General features: G+C 40.5%; 1 protein-coding gene across 2 annotated transcripts in view; it reads left to right on the top strand.

Annotated features, from left to right (window-relative positions):
* The window catches only part of RPS6KC1 (ribosomal protein S6 kinase C1), an 80,151-nt gene that overhangs the window by 8,806 nt on the left and 51,468 nt on the right, over positions 1-19,877 (top strand). For both annotated transcript variants that reach the window (XM_014308404.2, XM_005416160.3), the window contains exons 3-6: positions 2,442-2,557; positions 4,484-4,577; positions 8,232-8,291; positions 9,078-9,440. In XM_014308404.2, coding sequence (XP_014163879.1) covers positions 9,149-9,440 — 292 coding nt within the window. In that variant the 5' untranslated portion in view covers positions 2,442-2,557; positions 4,484-4,577; positions 8,232-8,291; positions 9,078-9,148. The remainder of the gene's footprint in view (positions 1-2,441; positions 2,558-4,483; positions 4,578-8,231; positions 8,292-9,077; positions 9,441-19,877) is intronic.

Here is a 19,877-nt window from a genome sequence, read left to right as displayed (position 1 = left end):
CCTGATAGAAATGTTGGATGAGTCAGCTGGCTGCATAAGCACTTTTGAGTATTTCCTTGAGAAGAGTGACAATGAAAGTGTTGAGCAATACAAATTGCTTGAAAGTATGAAAAAAGGCAAAGGAGGAAGGAGATGGGCAGGGCTGCCTGGGAATTAAACTGCCAGCAAGATGCCAGGAGTTCTGTGAACTGAACCAGTACTGAATAATGTTCTTCCTTCCCCTAAAGCCCTCTAGTTCTAGAAGCAGTTTTCCTGATGCTATCATGATGCTAATGGGCTGGAAAATGCGACAGTGACTAATGTTTCAACAGCTCTGTTCTAACATGTATTTCTATTTTTTTTAGCTAAGTATCCTAAGAAACTAAGGCTTGTGAAATTGTGCCTTTAGAAAGTCGAACCTCTTACTGATGTGGCTAATATCAGCTAAATTTGAGAGTGAAGGTGGTTGCAGATGTAATTATACTTCTGCAAAGTCTGAAATGGCAGCTGAGTAAGAAGAGAGCATGTGTTTTGGTGCTGCTGAGGGCCAGGCAGGCTCAGCTCATACCTGTGAGGTTTGCAGCTGCCTGGCAATCAGTGAATGCACACCAGTCAGCCTGGCAGGGCTGGTCCTGATGTGTCCTATCTGGTGCCCAGTGGAGGTACTGAGAAGATGTGGATAAACAAAATTAGTTTTTATTGAGTTTGATGAAATGGAACAGGGAGAGATTCTCGAGGGAAAATATCTTACAGAATTTTTTTCTAGCAAAAGTTTTCTGTTTCTGGTATTGTTAGGTGTTTACTTCTTCGCCATTGATTTGCTACTGCATTGTAGCAGTGTTTGTGTGAATTTGTAGATTCATTTAGCTGGGCCACACTGCTGTGCTTTGCTAAGGGAAGTTGTTTTCTTTCCATGACGTCCAATTTTGCATGGAATGAGCCAAGAGCCCTAATGCACCCCCAGTGTTGCTCTGAAGACTTAGGAAGTTTGGTGAGCAGTTTAATAGGGCCTGATTTCAATGTTCCCACTCACTGTGGTAGCATTGCTTTTGCCTTCTTTCTGCTTGCTTGTTGCTCACTCTTTTGTGCAGCTGCTCCTGTTTGTACAGCTGAAACGGCAGGGGGGGCAAGGCACGGAACCAGTCCAGCTGAAAATTAGCCCAATGATGTCTTTTCTTTTCTTTCATGGGAAAAATAAGCCCCAAAAGCTTTGTTTGTGATCTTGTGAGTACGTGTGTGTCTTTTTAGTTTTATTTTCTTTTTTCTGATACCGCATGGGCAGGAGCTATTTACTTGAAGAATTTCTGGAAAGAATCCTGCTTTGATACTTTCTTCTGGGATTATTTTTTTGCTTGCTCTAAGTATAAATGAATTTTGCTTTTGTATTCCATGTTTCTTTTGTCCTCTTCAAAGGTTAATGCCACAGAGCTGTCACAGGTGGTTCTTATTTTTCTGATCATGCTGTTATAGCAGTACTGTTTCTTGAACTTGTCTTCCCAGTCCTTTTTTCCCCCTCTGTATAGCTGTTGCGATATCTGTTCTATTCTCCTCCAATTATTACTGTTAACCTCTGCCCTTTTTCTTTTGTAAACTTGTAACTATTTCAACAACAAAGTGATGTTGATATAAAAAGCTAAAATAAGTTGCGTGCAATTGTGAAGGATGTGAATTAAGGTAGCAATCCAAGGGTTTTCTCCTGAGAAGCAAATCTCTTCAGGTGAACTGTGGGATTGTTTTTAAGTATGTTTTTTCTAATTGGAATGTTTTGGGTGCTGAGTAGAGAAAAAGGAATGATCATACATTTTAGTAAATGAGCTGCTTCCAGCTCTGTTTACCTCTTGAATCCAGAAGGAGATGAGACCCTGTCTGCATGGAGTTACTTCAGAGGAAAGCTTCGGTGTCTGGTAGCAGGGCTTCACCATCTCCCCTACACTTTGTCTCCTCCATAAATGGCACCTTGGAATTGAAGATCTGTTTGGGGGCTTTTAGCAATACTTTGTTTACTACCCGCTCATATTGTGCGTTGTTCTTGAGAATACGTGAAGATTGCTCAGCTCCTTACAGGATTTGGGCCATAATCAAGGCTGACACTGACTGGCATATTGTCAAATTGTGCATGTATCATTTATTGTCAGATAACACTGGACATCCGTTAGTGTCTCTTGGCTAATCAAGAGTGTTGCCTCACATATTCTTACGATGAGAGGGCGAAGGATTCTTGTCGTAGCTGCCAGCTTTCATCATCCGAGCGGATTGCAGAAGACGGGACTCTAGGGACAATTGACAATAGGAAGTTTGAAGATTTGCTATGTTCTCCTGAAGCATTGGAGTGACTTTCATAGACTCAGGGCATTGTCTCCAGAAGGTTGCTTTTGTCTCGTTTGTTTTCTTTCGTTGTAGTCGTTGTTGCAAAATAAATGTATGGCTGTTTCTGAAGCTGTCAATCTGTGTGTCTGTTCCAGGGCGATTTGATGAAACTGTGATTGAAGAAAGAAGGCAATGTGCTGAAGATCTCTTGCAGTTTTCTGCCAATATCCCTGCTCTCTATAACAGCAAACAGCTGGAAGAGTTTTTTAAGGTTGGTTAGTATTTGCAGAAGTATTTGCTTCTTACCGACATGACTGAAGTATAGTGCTGATTCTGCTTTACTTTATAAACCATGGAAGGGCAGTGAGCTGCTCTGACATGCTTTGGGAAGGGACTGGGGCTTTTCCGTTCACTCTGGAAATGTGGCTTTAAAAAAAACCCCATGCCACACCTCTACGAGGTGGAAAGTTTTACAGGAACTTCAGGTGAAGGGATTTGAATTTTTTTAAATTGAATGCTGAGCAAAACTTGTGATGATAAATTCCAGTGGGAAGTAATAAAAATATTGCCACTGTTCCTATATTTTCAGTAGGTGTTTATAGTTTCTAACCAAAGGAGCGAAGACTGTTTACACTGTTTCCTTCTGGTCTTTGTGAGCTCAGGTCCACAGCAACAAATTTGGCATATAACTAGTCCAACCTGCTGATTGTACAGTGCTGTGAGAGCCAGTCTCCATAACAAATTTTAGGACAGTACATTGATATGGACTTGCTCTTTATTACGGCTGAAGCAGTTTCTGTTCAATAGTTCCTTCAAACCTCTTTATTTTCAGTAGCTTAGTCTAATGTTCTGCAAACTCATAAGCATAAATTTACATGTACCCATGACAGTAACTCTCTGGAATTAAGGAAATGTTCATCTGACTGAGATGGGACTTAAGCATATTAATGTGTTTAGTATATTTAAATGGTATCTGTATGCAAGAGCAAAATTTTATCAAAGCTTAAGATTTTTCACTTGTTTTCATGATGACGTTATTGCAGTGTTCTTTAAAATACTTAAAATAATGTTCTTTAAGCTTTGGTGTCGATGACTGGGAGACTGAGTTAGACTATTTTACTTTTTGGTTTATTTGCATTTGCATTTTTTCAGTTCTTTGGAAATACTTCTGTGGTTTTTGGGTAGTTTTTCAGACTTCTCTTTCCTTCCTTTGCTTAATAAAAGTGTTAGTTTTAGCCTCCCAATGAACCTTTTCTGGCTTTGCAGGGAAATGAATAAAACTAGAAAACCAGTGTTTTTTTAGGACAAACTATGTCTTCAAGGAGGGTTATGCAAATGCAATAATTTAGGCTCATTTGTTAGCTGATGTGGTGTCATACTTTCCTGGAAGAGAGCCTTAGATTTGGTCTGTCACCAGCTCAGCCTGTGTGCTTTTACCTCTACCCTTGGGTGGTTTTGTTCCTTTTCAGATTTTTGTGGCTGTGGAGAGAGAGACTTGGACAATGAATTCTTAGAAACATCTGAAGGGAGTGTTCTGTTCATCTATGTGTTATAAACTCCAGAAGAAAGAGCTGGCTTGTGTGAAAATGTGCTGGGCTGGTTCAAGGCAGATTAGCAATGCCTGTTTGTAATATGATTTTGAAAATGGTGCACTTTTTGTTAAAGTGGCATGGAAAGTGTGCTCCTGGGATGTGAAGCAGAAATTTAAGAAAACACTGAAAACATTTAGGTGGTTTCTAATGCTATTGTTACTTCTCTTAGCTTTGGTTCCTTTCAGGCTTGGAGAGGAATGTCCTCCTTGTATTTTTGTGAAGTCTCAGCTATGACTGAACTCAAGATAGTGGGTCATGAGTGGGACATTAGTCTGATGGGCAGTCCTGTGCTTGGGAGCATCTCTGAAGGGCACAGACTATATGTGACACAAGAGATCAGGAGCACTGTTAGACTTGGGTGTGCAGGTCTGTGTGGTTCAAAATTCTGAACCTGACTAGGTTCTAGATACCTAGTCAGTCTCTGGCAACCAAACATGGCTTAACTGTTAGATTTTGCAGGCTTTTATGGTTTAATTCAATTCATTAACTGTAAAGTAATGGAGCACTCACTGATTAGGCGGTATCATTTTGGCTATCACTTCTATACAGTGAGAATTTCCATAGAGCACAGCAGCTGAGTAATTCCTTTGCTCTTTTTTTTTCAGGGTGGAGAGGTGCATGATGGCTCTGAGTTGATTGGTCCTGTTGAGCCTCTGTCTGACTCTCTGACTGACAACCTGTCTGACTGCAGCTCTGAAGGTTTGCTTTCTCTTCCCACATAACCTCATAGCATGATCGTAAACGGCAAGAGGCAGATTTCTTCATGGAGCATTGGCCTCCAGTTTCTGTTTGCTTGTTATGGCAAAAATGCTGAGCTGGGATTGGCAAGAGAGCAATTTGGCTCAGCAGAGCTGTTTGCACTTCTGGAAGTTTCATTCTAAAGGTGTACATGCTGACTTGGATACCATGTGTAGAGTAATTTTAGTGGTACTTTTAGTGGCAGTTCACTTGCACTAAAAAATAGTAGAGTTGTAAGGAAGGGTCAGTCAGCCCAAATAAATGCTGTACTGGAGCTTCTTGCCTGCCTCTAGGCTGAGTCAGTTTAAGCATTTCTGTGTACCATGCAATCTTTTAGATATTTTTGTGTTTCTGAGTTATGCTTGGTCCTTGTGATTTCTATGAAATTCTTCTTCAACTCTTAAGTTTTCCTTTGGAATTGCTTAGCACTCATGTATAAATCCACATTATTATACAAACACTTCTTAAGCTTATTTAGGAGGGGATCTGATCATTCTGGCATAGAATTTCCTTTGATAAAACAACCCTTGGAGAACAAAACATGGGTTTTGTCTTCTGACAGTGGTTGGTTAATTTTTTTCACTTGAGGTTGTATGACTTGTCATTGGGATCTCTCTATGTCAATAACTTTGTTCTTAGTCGTACAATATATTCTACATAGGAGGTGAGCTTTGCATTTTATTTTGTAGTACCTTCTATGATGCTAATGAATGAATGTCCCCACAATATTTTGTTCTGTGAAGGGAAAAGTATAGAAGTTGTTGTTGTCTATATATAAAACGATATGGGTTTATGTTTATGTATAAAACATATGTTTATATATAAACATATATGTTTATATATAATTGTTTAGTTGAAGAGGGCAGTTATGGTAAATAGCACTAACTAGTGTTAAAGGGTTTTAATGATTTCTGTGAAATTTAACATTTCAGATTCTGACAATGCTCTCACTTTACACTGTGCCCTATAAAATAGACTGCTTCTAAAAGTGCTTAATGTGAATACTTCTATTCATTATTCACAAGGGCCTCATTTTTAGCAGAAGAAAACCACTTCCTTTATGTCAGATAAAATACTGAAAAGAAAAATGCTGTAAAGTAGAAAAATTCTTTGATACCCTTCTGAATCGGCTGGAGGGCTTTTACAGGATCCTTGGAACAACTACGAGCACAGGAGTTGGATGTGCTGAATGTGAATTTTGTGGAGTTATATTTTCTAAAAACCTATGTGTCTTCCAGCTCACATTGTCTTATGCTTGAAAGCAGATTTTGGTGGGCAGGAGGCTGTGGACAGAAGGAGACGTCTGTCTTTAAAACCTCTAGATGGCAGTGGCAATACTCGGCCTTGAGTCCTTTCCCTGACTCTCCTCACAGCTCCTGCCTGCAGCTGATTTTTCCCAGTCTGATTATGGCAGTTAACTGTGGCTGGTTCACTGTGTCACCTTCTGTGGGCATGCAAGGGCCTCCACGTGGGCACTGCTCCTTCAAGCTGTTGTACTGAGAAGTAGCAAATCCATCCCTTAACAGGTGCTGCTGTTTGCTTTTAAGGGTGGGTTGTGTTTTCTCGCTTTTATCTGTTCTTTCCAGACAAAGTTCATTTTGCAGAAGGTGTGCACATTAACAGTGGAAGATGCAAACTGACAGTAGTAGAAATGTTTTTGTACCAAAATAAGCAACAATTATCTTGCTTGTAAAAGGAGTTTGGCAGTTCATGCTTTCACAGGAATCTGCTTTTCAAGAGGCCAGATTACCCAGGCTTTCCACCAGTTTTTGGAAACTGTGTTTACTTTTCAGATACCTTTTTCAGACAAGTACAGAGATTTATGTTCAATTTCAGCATCATTATTCTCATTTTATATTCCTTATAAACAGTCACTTTGTCTTCTTCTGTGAGTACACTGGATGATGTTCAGATGTCCCACTTCCTCATCATAAATCTTTCTATATTAATTAACTTACCAGATTCTTTAGAGAACTTCATCAGGAAGTAATTTTTTTTTCATTCTCTTTTTTCCTCTGTCCTTCTATTTTACCATGTACGCACGATCTTCCCAGAAATAATCTTGTGCACCTGAGATGCTTCCTACCCCATAAGCTGACTGGAAACCCCATGACTATTGTTGTGTGGTGCCAGCTCTGGGCTCTAAACCTGACCTAAAGAAAAGTTTATTAGCTCAGGCTCTGTGCCATGCTAGCTGTGTTCATAGAGCGTTTGGTCCAGTTGGCTACAAGACAAGAGCAAACGTGGTTTTGTTTGGCCTGTAGGGAGGGGAACTTGAGTCTGTGTGAAATCTGCTGTGTGGATGGGCTCTAATTCATCTCATCTGAGTGGCCAGAGCACCCTTCCAAAACCCCCAGCTTTTCCATTCGTGGTTTCTCTTTGCACTCTTTGTCCATCAATCAGATCTGCTTTCACCACCTGGTACCTCTAAATGGTGTTTAATAAATGCTCAGTTCTCCACCCCCAAATTTGGTATTGCTGCCCCTACATTGAGCAGGTGAATGGCTCATTATTATTATGCTAGTTAATGAATCCTCTACCCTCCTCCAGCTTTTTTGTTGTGAGTTTAGCTTCTTTCTTGCAGGATTGGGGGCTACACAGTTTTCTTCTCTGCCTGTACACTTCCCTTTATAGCCCTTCCATGAGAAGATCACAACATTGTCTTCTGTGCACCCTGTCCCTTCCTCTCAAGTAGTATAGTGTGTCCTAAGTATCACTGTCCCTTGCTTTTCAGACAAAGAGTGGTTGGTAATTTGTTGTCCTTCATGTGTTTTTCCTCTCACTCATGTTAAGGAACTGCTGGATTTTAGGAAAGCAGTATTTCTACAGTGCCTTCTTACTCCTATAAATTTTAAACTCCTGTAACTTTACAGCTGCAAAATGTGAAAGAAAGTATGAGTTAGTTGCCTTTGAGTCAGCTTCTACCTGCTGCCACATACTTTTTGAAAATAAGTCAGAATATGTTACCTGGAAATATGGTTAAATTCATCTCTCTGACAATAATATAGGAGAAAGCAGGCACCAAGTTTTAGCTCAGAATTTACTTTCTCTGTGCGTGCAAACAGCTAAATGTCTTGACCTTGTTGCCTGTTTTATTGCCTCAGTGGGTACATGTGCCAAGGTGATAAAACAAACTGCTACTTGATATCCAGGTGGCACTGCCGAATTTGTGGCTTGCTCCGTATGTCTCATGCAGAGTACTATTCTGGAATGATGTTTTTGAGACTGAAAGCTGGCTTTTTTTTTTTTCCCTTGTGTGTAGGTCCCAGCTTTGAAAACTTTCCTGTTTTAAGTCTCCTTAGCTGTAAATTGTCAGAGCAGTGAGATAGGGACTGTAGTCTTGCTGTTGTTGAAATGTGGAGTGTGAGGTTTGAATAATCCCCCATGCAAGCAAGGACCTGTGTTTAGTTTTTCAATCTTGGAAGCAGTGAGAAATGGCAAACCTAATACCTACTTTTAATGTTGTGTTAACAAATGGGTATCTCTGATAGCCAGTCAAAGAGCAGTTTCATACTTTTACTTATAGGAGGGTCATGTATTTTCATTCTGATGGCAAAGGAACTTGTAATCTGTTGTACACATGGGTGTCAGAAACATTTTTGTCCTTCTTTTCAGTTCGAAAGGATTTAAGTGGGCTTGATGATGTGACACTTACGAGCCAGTCGGAATGTGGAGGTGAGATGTGGAAGTTGTCTCCATTACATTTGTGGAAATTAAATCATTAGAAAACCCTAATTGAGTGAATGCCTTTTGTGGATGCTAATCCTTACAGAATGAAATGGTATATATGTAAAATAGCATTGTTGCCATTTATTCCCAAATAACCATGAAAAGTACCTATGGTTTAGATACTGAAGGTCAGTTTGCAGTAAGCGTGTAGTGACTTATGGCAAATGTAAAATAAAATGTGTTAGCTCAGATTTGAGTGATGAAAGAGGTGCTAAGTAATTTATTTTACCATGTGTTAGCAATGAAGGAAGATTATATATATTACATGTGAGCTGAGTGCTGCATGATGCATAAGCTGACAGTAACTCTGTGTTAATTCAAGCTCCTAATTTACTGTTTTGAGGATGCTTCATCTTGCTGATTATAAACAGTATGCTGGGATTTCTTGCAACAGTAATTTGGCTCCTGTCACACAGGTTTAGTTTTGTAATTTCCTGGAGCCCAATGGTGAGTTGCTTTGTAAGTTTAAGTTGGGTGTTAGATGTTGGTCTCTTCATTCCTAGTACTGAAATGAAGACTGGTTGTTCTGCAGAATTTGTCATTAATTTTTAAAAATGTTTCTATAGGTACTAAAATTTTTTAGAGGCAGCATTGCAATCAGGGAGCTTCTGTGGGTATTCTGAGGAAACTGCCTAAGTGAAAAGAGCTAAATCTTTGAATGGGCTAAGGAATTTTGAAGGCTCCTAAGGTATATGAGCAATCCAGAGTAATGGATGCCTTTCTGACTTCCAGGCTTCTCCAGTGACAGTGACCTGATCTCACTGACAGTCGATGTAGATTCTCTTGCCGAGGTAGATGATGGAATGGCATCCAACCAAAGTTCTCCCAGTAGAGCTGCTGGCCTTTGTGTTACTTCTGAACCCCCAGTCCAAAGCACGCTGGCATCTGAGCAGGAGTGGAGCAAACCTGAAGGAGAAAAGGAAAGCCATGGTTTGTTTACTGGAAGCTTAAAATCCAAACCAGGCAAACAAGATTACTTGGAGAAAGCAGGCGAGTTAATAAAACTGGCCTTGAAGAAGGAGGAGGAGGAAGATTATGAAACTGCCTTAAGCTTTTATAGAAAAGGGGTTGATCTGCTTCTGGAAGGTGTTCAAGGTATGGATCTTCTCATGCTGTTTGTCTTCTCTTTGGTTGTATTTGTTTATGACATTTCCATGGGTAACATCAGCTTGCTGCATTGCAAAGAAGTGATCTGAAATGCAGAGTTACGTATGCTTGGTTTTCAAGTACTTGATAGCTGTGTGCATATGAGAGAGAAACTTTTCCCTCTAAGACTGAATGATAATTGAGGGTCTCATCTTCCAAGTGCCCAATATCTCCTCTGTTAGAATTGCAGCACAACCTTCAACTTGCAGGTAAGTAGCAAAGTGCTCTGCTTTTGCCTCTTTCCTTTTTATTGCCTAGCCATTAATTAATATGTGGCACTTGCAGCACTGTTGAAACATTATTTAATTTACATGGTTAAGTGAGGATTAATTATCCCCATTTTACGCTTGGGAAGAGGCAGACTCAGGTTAACTTCCCAATCACAAAAGGATTAGAATTGCTCTTGTCTCACAGTCTCTTGCTTCTTCCATTAAACTATTCTTTTCTAGCTAAAGGATGCATAGAAACTTACATGCTTGCATTGCTAGAGGAGAACGGGTTTTTTTACCTTTTCAAAAGGCTTTGGTCTGTCAATATAGGTCTGCAAAAGCTGTTAATAGACTGGATGCAACTACATGCAAATTTCTGCCTCTTTGCACCTTGTCAGTAAGGGAGAAAATTTTTTCCTTTCTCACTCTTGAGAATCTCAAGTGATAACCTCATGTAATCTGTGTTTTGTCCAACAGTGGCTTAAAACTATAAAGTACAGGGAAAGATTTGTTCTTTCCTGGAGTGAATTCAGGGTCTGTGTATTGTGCTTCTGTCCCACACTGATCAAATGAGTGAGATTAGAATCGTGCCTTTGTTTGACAGTGTACAGGAGAGGTGCATTCTGCTGCTCCAGATCTGGACTTAGACATGAATGTACCAAACACACACAAGCAAGAAGCCTTTGCTGCATCCCAGTGGGATGCACAGCAGTGGTCCAGACCTTCTGAACAGTTCTAGCAATGGAAATTACCTGCTGAGCTGATTTAATGGGGCCTGGCAAAAAATAATGGGTAGGTTACTGATGAGAACTAGAGGTGTGAGCCAAGATATGTGCATAGCCTTTGCTTAAAGTGTCTTATACTTTTTGGCAAAAGTAAATCCACCTCTTTTCAAGTCTCAGTGATGTCAGTAGGGTTCTGCTTTGCTGCTTGTTGTGGTTTTTCAATAGCATCCTTCCTTTCCTTGCCTGTGTTGTCAAAATGTTTTTCATTCTTAGTGTTGAATATGCTGGCAGTCTTCTTTTGGAGAGCCCAGCTATTCTTTCTTTGCAAGTACACTTTTTCATAGACCTGTGGGCCATTCAGTTGTGATCTTCTGAAGGAGATCCTATTTTGTCATAAACACTTCTGTCTGCCAGTCGTGATGCAAGGCTGCCATGATGCTGTTTTGAACTGACATTTCAGACTTCAACTTCAAAAGCTTTCTTTATTAAACAGTTTCAAACTGTCAGGGGATGAAAACAAGTCAGTCTATTGCCCATCAGTTTTGCTGTGGTAATTACTGTGTATACTTGAGTTGTGGCAGTGGTTAAACATGTTGGCTTTGAATTCATGGTAATCCTTAGGGTAATACATTTGCTTTAAAGTTATGAAAGACTTTTTTGCATGTAGGTGACTTGCTCAACTCATGCATATGAACTTGTTAAACCAGAGTAGGTTGAACTTCTTACTTATATTTGCCAAAATTTCCTCCAAGGATTTTTTCTTCTTTGCTGTTGACTAGCCGCTCTTCCAGCTGCCTTAGATAACTGTTAATCCTTTTCTATCACCCACTTATCCCTGCTTTTCAGGCTAGGAAGAAATTCAAAGAATTTTAGAAAATTGTGATATTCTGCCTGATTTTCTTGATGCCACTCAGTGCAGTGGCAGTTACTAATAAATTTTTAGTGATGGTTACTTGTGTGGTGTGTGTCAGTGTTCCTGATGGATGAAGAAACATGTAACCACCACCAGCACCTTTTTCTTTGCAGTCCCTGACATTGTATCTATATTGCATACAAGAGGGAGTAATGGGAATGAGTTGCATTTTAGGTGGCATCTTATCCTTTGGGATAATTGTACACAGGGTGGTTCCTAGCAGCCAGCTGTTTTTTCATTTCTCTGTGTTACCTTGCATGGCTGTGAAGAAATATTCCTTCTCTTCTGGGCATTCATACTGGATTTGGGTAGATCCAGGTAATTTTGTCCCATTCTCCTTGAGGCTTATGAAAGCTGGCAGAGAGACACTGTTGCCCTCTTCATGATGGCAGGGCTGGTCCAAATGTCTTCCTAGAAACGCACCATCTCATGATCTATGAGGACAGTAAAAAAAACAAAACAAACAAACAAAAAAACCCCAAACAAAACTTCCTAATCTAGCTGCTTTGTGAAGGCAGTGTGTTTAGCATAAATATGTGAACATTTAATGTATATTGCAGTAAAAACCCACAAATCTTCTACCTAATCACTTGTTATTTAAACACCCCTAGTTATGTATTTCACACGGATAATAACATACTCCTTTCAAAGATAAGCTTGGTGCATTGTTACAAAACGCTTCTGGTCGTCTGCCACTGATTATTTTGCACCTCTTCAGTGTAAATAAGACTTTGTAACAGCTGAGAGTGAAACATAGTGTTCATCCATCCTTACCCACCTGTGCAGTGCCGTTGTCTCTATGCACAGCCTCTGCAGAACGGGCCGCAGGTGGCTTTTTCCCTGGAAAATGCAGTGACACGGGAATACAGACATTGGCCACGAGGTGGCGGCAAGGAAATAGAAATTGCCGCCCGAGACTTGAAATCGGGCGACTGTAGAAGCGCATGGAGATGGGGGAAGGAATGCCACCCATCCTCTGTGCTTCCAGCTTGACTTTTGAGGCAGAGCACTCGCTCAGGTGCGGTGCCTCTGTGAGCTGCCTGGCTGGGTCTGAGGGGTGAGGCTGTGTCTGGCACCAGTTGCTCCTTTAGGCTCAGCACAAGATCTTCTCAACAAAACCATGCGTGAGAAAGTTCAGTGCTGCAGGTTTATATACCTGTGCTGGTTAGTCTGAGGTAAGTGGCTTCCCTAAAGGCAGTTGAACACACTTGAGCCTGTTATATTCCTGATGATTTTCCAGCTCTCTGAGCTGCTGGCACTAGTGTTAGGCAAGGCAAGTGTTGTATATTTGAGAAATGGCCATCTTGACTTTGTTTTCAGCTCTGTGCACATGCTCTCAGATGTACAGTGGTGTTAATTATTCTGGGCAAGGTGCACATGTATTTTCTTTTGCTAGTCTCTTGCAGAGTTTAGTACTAAATCCTTTCATGTCCTATTTGTAGTCCTGCCAAGAGACCCGATTTGTGTCCCTTGGGGAAAGACTGCGTGCTCAGAGACTGGTGTATACCTTGGACTGTGGGATCTGCTCCTTACACATGTCTGGCCTACTTCTGCTCCATACTCATATTTAGTATTAACCAGTTGTCAGTGGGAAATAGAATGAAATCTTGGACTGTCAGTGTAGCCCTGGAGCTGCACCTTTTGTGCCTTCTTGTTTCATGTATACCAGAGCTGCCTTGCTTGCAGTGACAGGGAGTAGCTGCCATAATTTCCTTTTTCTTCTGAATATGTACCAATGCTGCTGCTCCTCTTGTGTTTTCTGGGCATTGCTGCATGCAGGGTTTGGAAGCTTTTGGAAGACAGGTTGTGTAGAATGGTTCAGCAATTCTCTAGGAGCTGAAACCTTCTAGAATTCGAGGCTTTCTGACTTTTTAAGCATACTGAGTATGCTAACAGATAGAAACTTTGGCTCACAATTATTGCTGTTCCTTTGTTTTGTTAGCATGTCAGAGCACTTTGAGGTCAGTGCATTGCTTCAGGCCTAGAGATGGAAAAAAATGCATTAATCAATAGCAAGCCACCAACTTCCAGCTGGAAGTTAACTCTGTTTTATGCAAAGTAGTGCATTCTCTGACTTTGGTATAGGGCATAGTTTATGTTAGGAAGAAGCAGATCACAAGGCTGAAATTATGGAAAGTTTTTTTGGTAATAAAGAAGGGAGTCCTGTTTGTATAAACTGCTCCTCTTTTTACAACAGCAGCCTTTCTTTAGTTATATCCATTATGGATCTGAGTCTGAGGTGTGTGATAAACAGAGTTAACACTGCTGCTCTTATTGCTGTGTTTCAATAACTTCAGGTATGTGAAGAAGCAAGAATGCTGCACAACATGGCCAACCTAATTCATGTAGAAAAGTACAGGATCTCTTCCATGTGTTTTAGGAACCAAATGTGTTCATTGCTGGTCTGTCCATGTTGCACATTAACATCTGAAGGGAGACGACCCATTTACTCTGTCGGAGTTTTGGGATGTTTATTTTCACATGTGTAGCAGCTGTGGCTGGGCAGAATGAATATTGATTTAGTTTAGGCAGCATGAACCTTGTTGCATGAAGTATGTGATGCCTCTGGAGTGTCAGCAGCCACAAGCTGTTTTCCAGGTATCTCTGTTTTGTGTTAGGGATCCACAAGTTCTGAATAAGCTGCTGGTGTCTTTGAAAGCAGGCTGTGAATGTCAGTTTTGCACTGCTCCATGCTATTTTAATGTTTATCCAGTAAACAGAGCTGGAACAAAAATTACACAAATTACTGGAACCTTGCTAAAATGACTTTGACTTTTAACCCAGAAATGCATATACAATGAAATGCTGGGAATACTTTGGACAACTAGACGATATTTTTGGATATACTGAAAACAAACCAACTTGTGTCTAATTACTGGGATTATGATGGGCTATGATTTGAACTTGTGATGGAGCCAGGGACGCAAACAGGAGCATGCTTGACAGAATGCCAAGAAGACAGTACTTTATGAAAAGGGAAACAGCCATGGCGTTCCACCAGCGCATTTCTGGCTTCCTTTGCTTGTTTGTTGAATGGCACTTGCGAAGACAACTTCTGTTACCACACAGTAGCTATTTTAAATTCCTTTCACTTGTGAAGGCCTCTGAGTAGTGTTCCTCATTGATGTTAACAGTTTCTGAGCTATCCAGGAGATGTGTCTGGTTGTGGCAGTGTCTTTAAGGAAACAACAGACCTGTTTTCTGAGAAGGTGAATTGGGGTGTGAGCTGATGTCTGCAGGGAAACCCTCAGAGTTGTGCTGAACTCCACAGGGAAGGTTGGTGATGGGATGACTGATGCAAGTGTCATTCCCCCTGCCCTGACCTTAGGTTTCTGTGTTCCTATGGTGTATTATCACTCAGCCTGTTTGCTGTAGAACTGCTTGGGCTGAGCTTTCTGACCAATGATACAAAGTGCTCCCTCCCTTCTAGTGCTTCGTATAACCTTGAAATTACAGCTGCTGCTTCAGGAGAAAACTGTGTGACAGGACTTGTCTGTTGATAAGCAGCTGGATTAAGAATGGATGTTGGAAATACTGTGATTGGTTAAAAAAAAAAGTCACATCTCACCGTGCTGCCAGTGATGCTGAAACACGTGCTGATATGGACTATGAACTGTTCATAACTGGAAGGTGTTGTCTCCAAGCCCGTTGCAGACCATACAGAGCTTCAGAGCAGATCAGTGCTGTAGATCCTTCACTGGGCAGCAGGTATTGGATGGACTACCCTGAGTGATGTCATTCCCTATGTGGAAGTGCTGGGTTTAGACACCTCATTGTGGCAAAGCAGTAAAATACAGCATGTGCCAGCAAAGTGTGGTTAATGTGTATAGTTAATGCCAGAAACTGGTTACTGTATAAATACAGCCAGATTTGGCTATGTAAAGGAGCACTTAAGGCAGAGTTCCATTTAAACTGCAGGACTTGTCTGCAGCAGGAGGCTGATAAAGGTGTGAGGTTTAGTTCATGCTGCAGAGAGCTTAGAACCTTGCAATACATGTAAAAGTGAATTGTAGCAATACCTGCAAGCCAGTGTGTAGGGTGTGATGCAGAGATGACTCTGAATGTGGTTACTTAGCAGGTGACTGCTAAAGAATTAATAAATACGTGACCAGGTGAGCCTTAGAAATCTCATTTTCCTTCCCTCTTGGGACACAGCTAGCTCCATTGACTTGGTGCTGTTCTGACCTTTCCACGATTTGAGTCTTCCCTCATAGCAGTTCCTTGCCAGGCTGCTGCCTGTGCCTGGCCTCTTTGAGAGACATCTCTTCCAGCCTGCACTGCCTTTTATCTCAGCTGTTGTTAGCCACAACACTTAGCTGCAAAGTGCAGGAATCTTTTTTGACTGTAGCTGTGTGGGGTTTCTGCCTCCCATCAGAAGAGCCAGTAGGGCTGCCACAGTTCTTGCAGCATGCAGGGTAGACAGGGCAGACTGATTAGGTTACAGTGCTGCTGCTGTCCGCAGGTGAGAAATTTGAAGTCTCTGGCTGCAGAATTCAATGCCTTAGGCACTGTAGGTGAATTGAGGCAAATTACTGGAATAGAAAAATTGCATAGATAGGTTTAAGGGCATGATGCTGCATGATAATCAGTGCTCTGATTCTCTCCCAAACAGTTCTTGCATATACAGCTGCTCTCTTTTCACATCCTCCTTTGCTCTTTTCCTGTCCTCTTTCCTTCTTAACTCTTCCAGTATCTTAAAATAGCCTCCTTAGCTTCAGAGCTGTCTAGGGCTAGTATGGATTTGATCTCTGCAAGGCCTGCTGCTGGCTCTTCTGTTTTAGAGATTTTTGTGAATGCTCAGGGAAAAATACCATTTCCCATAGCAGTATGTAAAAGTACATATGAGTTGCATTTAATACATAAATATGAGTAGTATTAGACTGTCAGGATTTATGAATCTCATAATTGGGTTTTTTTAATCTGCTTTTTTCTTTTTTTTTCCCTGCAGTAAACTGTTCTTACTTGAAGGGGTAGGTGTCTGTGTAACTGGATTCCCTCTGCTCTGAAGCAAGGGATGTTTGTGGATGCTAATTCTAATTTGAACTTGTCCTTTTAGTCAAGAAGTGCAGAGAAGCTGGAAATTTCCTCTCTCTTGTGATGGTGGCCCGGATAACATCTTTCCTTGCTCTGACTGTCAGTGCTCTTCCCCTGTTCCAGTTGGTGCTTGTGTTGGAGGACTTGCTGCTGCTGTCACCATTTTGTTTCCTCCTCTGTGCTAGAATGTCACTGCTTGTTCTTCTGTCTTGAAACGCTTATAGTGTAGTTCTACAGAACATTCAAGAATATTTGTCATATTAAGTCTTATTTGGGTGAAATGCCCTACAGTTAAGACAACTATTAGCTGATAGATGGGAAGTTAAGATTTTCCTCCCTGAAATGCTGGGTGCTGTGACCATTCATTTTATTTTTCCCAGGTACATGAAAAGCTACCACCACCTTGTGGATTTAACATGAGAGTTTATCTAGAAGCAGATGTTTGTTGGTTAATATTTCTGGCAAGTTACATTTCTTGTCTTCAGTGTTACTGACTCCTTCTTTACTGGTCACTCAAACACATTTCACCCACACCATTCTTCTGTGTAATCTTCGGCAAATGTGCCAACAATTTTTTTTTTCTCCCAGGGAGATGTTTACCTAGACATTTACATGACAGGTGTGTAGCCATAGGTTATCTACAGGATGCAGAACTGGCAACTTCATAGGAAATATAGATCTCTAAGGGTCTCAGGCAACCTGCAGTGAAGATGATGTAAGTAACATATGGACATAATAGTTACCAGCACACTGGAAAGTTGGAAGAAGAATTTGTAGGCATTCACTCACTGTCACAAATTTGTGCTTTAGTGTTAAAGGTTTAACTTTTAAGCGGCTTTTCTTCTTGGTTGATAGAGTGCAGTACTGTCCTGAATCTTCAGAAAAGCAAGAAAGAATGGTTCTGATAAATGTGTTGCATCTTAATAAATTTCGGCTCTCTCAAAATGTTAAGAAAAAATAAAAAGAAGGAAAAAAGATCATTTCAAGCTGTTTTATCATAATGGGGTTTAACCTTTGTCTTATTATTTAATATTTACAGGGTTTTTTTCAGCTGCAGAATTTGATCAGCACCTCAAAGTAACTCGCTGTTAATATAATGTAAAGCATACTAGAGCTGATGAGGTAGTGGTCTTATTTCACAATTCCAAGCCCCACCTGCTGCTCAAATCTGTAGCTCTTTCCTTGATGCTGCAGTATCTGTCTACCCCAGCACCTGCCACATTTCACTTAAGTAATTGTTTGAGAATTAAAGGTTACCCACCCTCCTGTGAAAGTTGGTGGAGACTCGTTCCAAAATCAGCAGCTTTTCCCCTTCCTGAAATAAATTTTGGGGTTATAAAACAGTGTCCAAAGTCATCACAAACCCGTGCTGGATTATGAGTCGCATTGTCTCTTACGGTGTGCCTGAGCTTTTGTTTGGCTAATATGGACAAAGGAGTCTGCTTCACATGATGTAAGAAGTGTTTGCCCTAAGAAGAACAGAGGTCCTCTTGAACCAATTAGGCAAAAATAACAGCTGGGCTACCCACTAATAAGGAAGGTGCTGCTAAACCTCTTTTCATTGTGAGAAGAAATAAATCTTTTAAGGCTTACTCCCTTGCATTTTTATAGAGAGCAATTCTTTGAAAAATTCAGCAATCCAGCTGGGTGATATGTGCAGGAAGACTGTGAAGAAGATAAAGAAACTTTTAAAAATAAAAAATGGTATTATAGCTGTTAGATTTGGCAATTATAAATGTTTCATTGAAGATTTCAGTATTTAGAGAAAGTTTTACTGTTTAAATTGTTAAGAACGTGGAGTTTGGGGCTGGCACAACAGGCAGTCCTGTACAAGTTCCTTGTAGCTTGTTCTGCAAGAGGATATTCCTTCCTGGAGCAAATCTCTTCTGATATCTTCTTTAAAGGAAGGCAACCCACATATATTTTTAGTAAGTCTGAGAGAAAAGCGGGAAGAGGAAGTCACAGAGGATTGGGACAAGTAATATTAACTTTATGGCCTTACTTTTTCTGTGAAAATATTCCTGTCCTGGCCACCCACCTACTCAAGCAGGGAGAGCACCTATGTTGCCCTGACAGATTAAGTCTTGCTGAGGAAAACCTCTTAACACTTTAAGGGGGAGGATTTGGAACTGGTCAGGCACAAAGAAAGGAAGGGATATCTGGAATTCTTGGGTTGGTGCTACATATTATGGCTTACTGATTTTTTTTTTTTTGTATATGTTAGTAGTGAGTGGCAACTAGATCTGTCTTTATCAGCCAGAGAGAAACAGATCTTCACCATGACTTCATCCTGGATCCTTGGAGGAGAATAGTTACACACCAGAGCAAGTTTGACAGCACTTCTATGCATCTGAGATGTGTTCTCTTTGTAGTATCCCATATTATTTGAGGAAAAGGGCAGATTTTTGTCCACGGTCTTTACTGACCCATTTTTTTTTATTTGTCTAAGTTTATTGAATATGGCCCCCTTTCAATAGCTTTTTGCTGTTACTACCTAAGCATTGGCAATTTTACTATATGATAGAATTACAGAAGATTTGATGTGAGAATAAGCAGTTAACTGAGCTGAATACTTCAGCATTGAGTTAGCTGATCTCTCCAAGTTGTGTCTTCTTCTGAGGTACTATGAAGTGTGAGTGAAGACTCTGAGCAGAAGACAAACGAAAATACTGCTAGTTTTCCAGATGCCTCTGCTGTACATTGTGGAAGTGCTGCTTCTTTGTGTTTTTCATTCAAATCAGTGCACTATGGGCAGACAATCAGACAAGTCACAGAAGAACTCAATGGCACAATTATTCTGATATTTGTGGTTTTCCTCTATCAAACCTTCAAAATCATTTGAATGTTGTTAGGAATATCTATGTTTGTAAATATATTGTAGCTGAGCTGTCTTTAGAAATATAAATTAAAGAACAAATTTTAAATCATTGGCTGCTGTCCTAATGTCCTGGCTTACTGTTACTTTGGTCAGCGGGTAGCCTGGTCAGCCTTTCCAAAGCCAATTTTCATTTTAGGATATTTTTACTTCTTTGTAATAGGCAAAGCCTTTGGAAAATGAGGGAGCAGCCTGCTTGTGCTTGTGTGTGTGGATGAAGGCTTATATGTGCAACAAAGTAGCTGTAGAGTTTTTATATTCTGTTTGCAGTAATAGTAAACAGAGCATCTAAAATAACCACTTGCACATTGCAACAAACACATCATCATTTGCTTAAAAAGAGTTATAATTACAGTTGACGAAGCATGGACACCATAAAAAATGCATTAGTTTGGCTTGACACATTAATTACCTGTTTTTGCAGATGTTTTTATATATTGTTGTGTGAACAGTTTACAAAATAATTACAGGAAAGTCATATGGAAAATAAACTAAGTGGGTGGTTTCTCGCCTTAATATTTTCATTCATGTGAATCTGTGTGAGGCACAGCTGCTCTGTAGCAAAAGCAGAGAGAGAGAAATGGGGAATCTTGAGGGGTTTTTATTCTAAGGTTCCTATGATCAGCCTTG

This window comes from Geospiza fortis, unplaced genomic scaffold, assembly GCF_000277835.1.
Source record: "Geospiza fortis unplaced genomic scaffold, GeoFor_1.0 scaffold41, whole genome shotgun sequence".
NCBI classification, from domain to species: Eukaryota; Metazoa; Chordata; class Aves; order Passeriformes; family Thraupidae; genus Geospiza; species Geospiza fortis.
The sequence above is the reverse complement of the archived record's forward strand: the minus strand, read 5'-3'. Positions and strand labels throughout refer to the sequence as shown.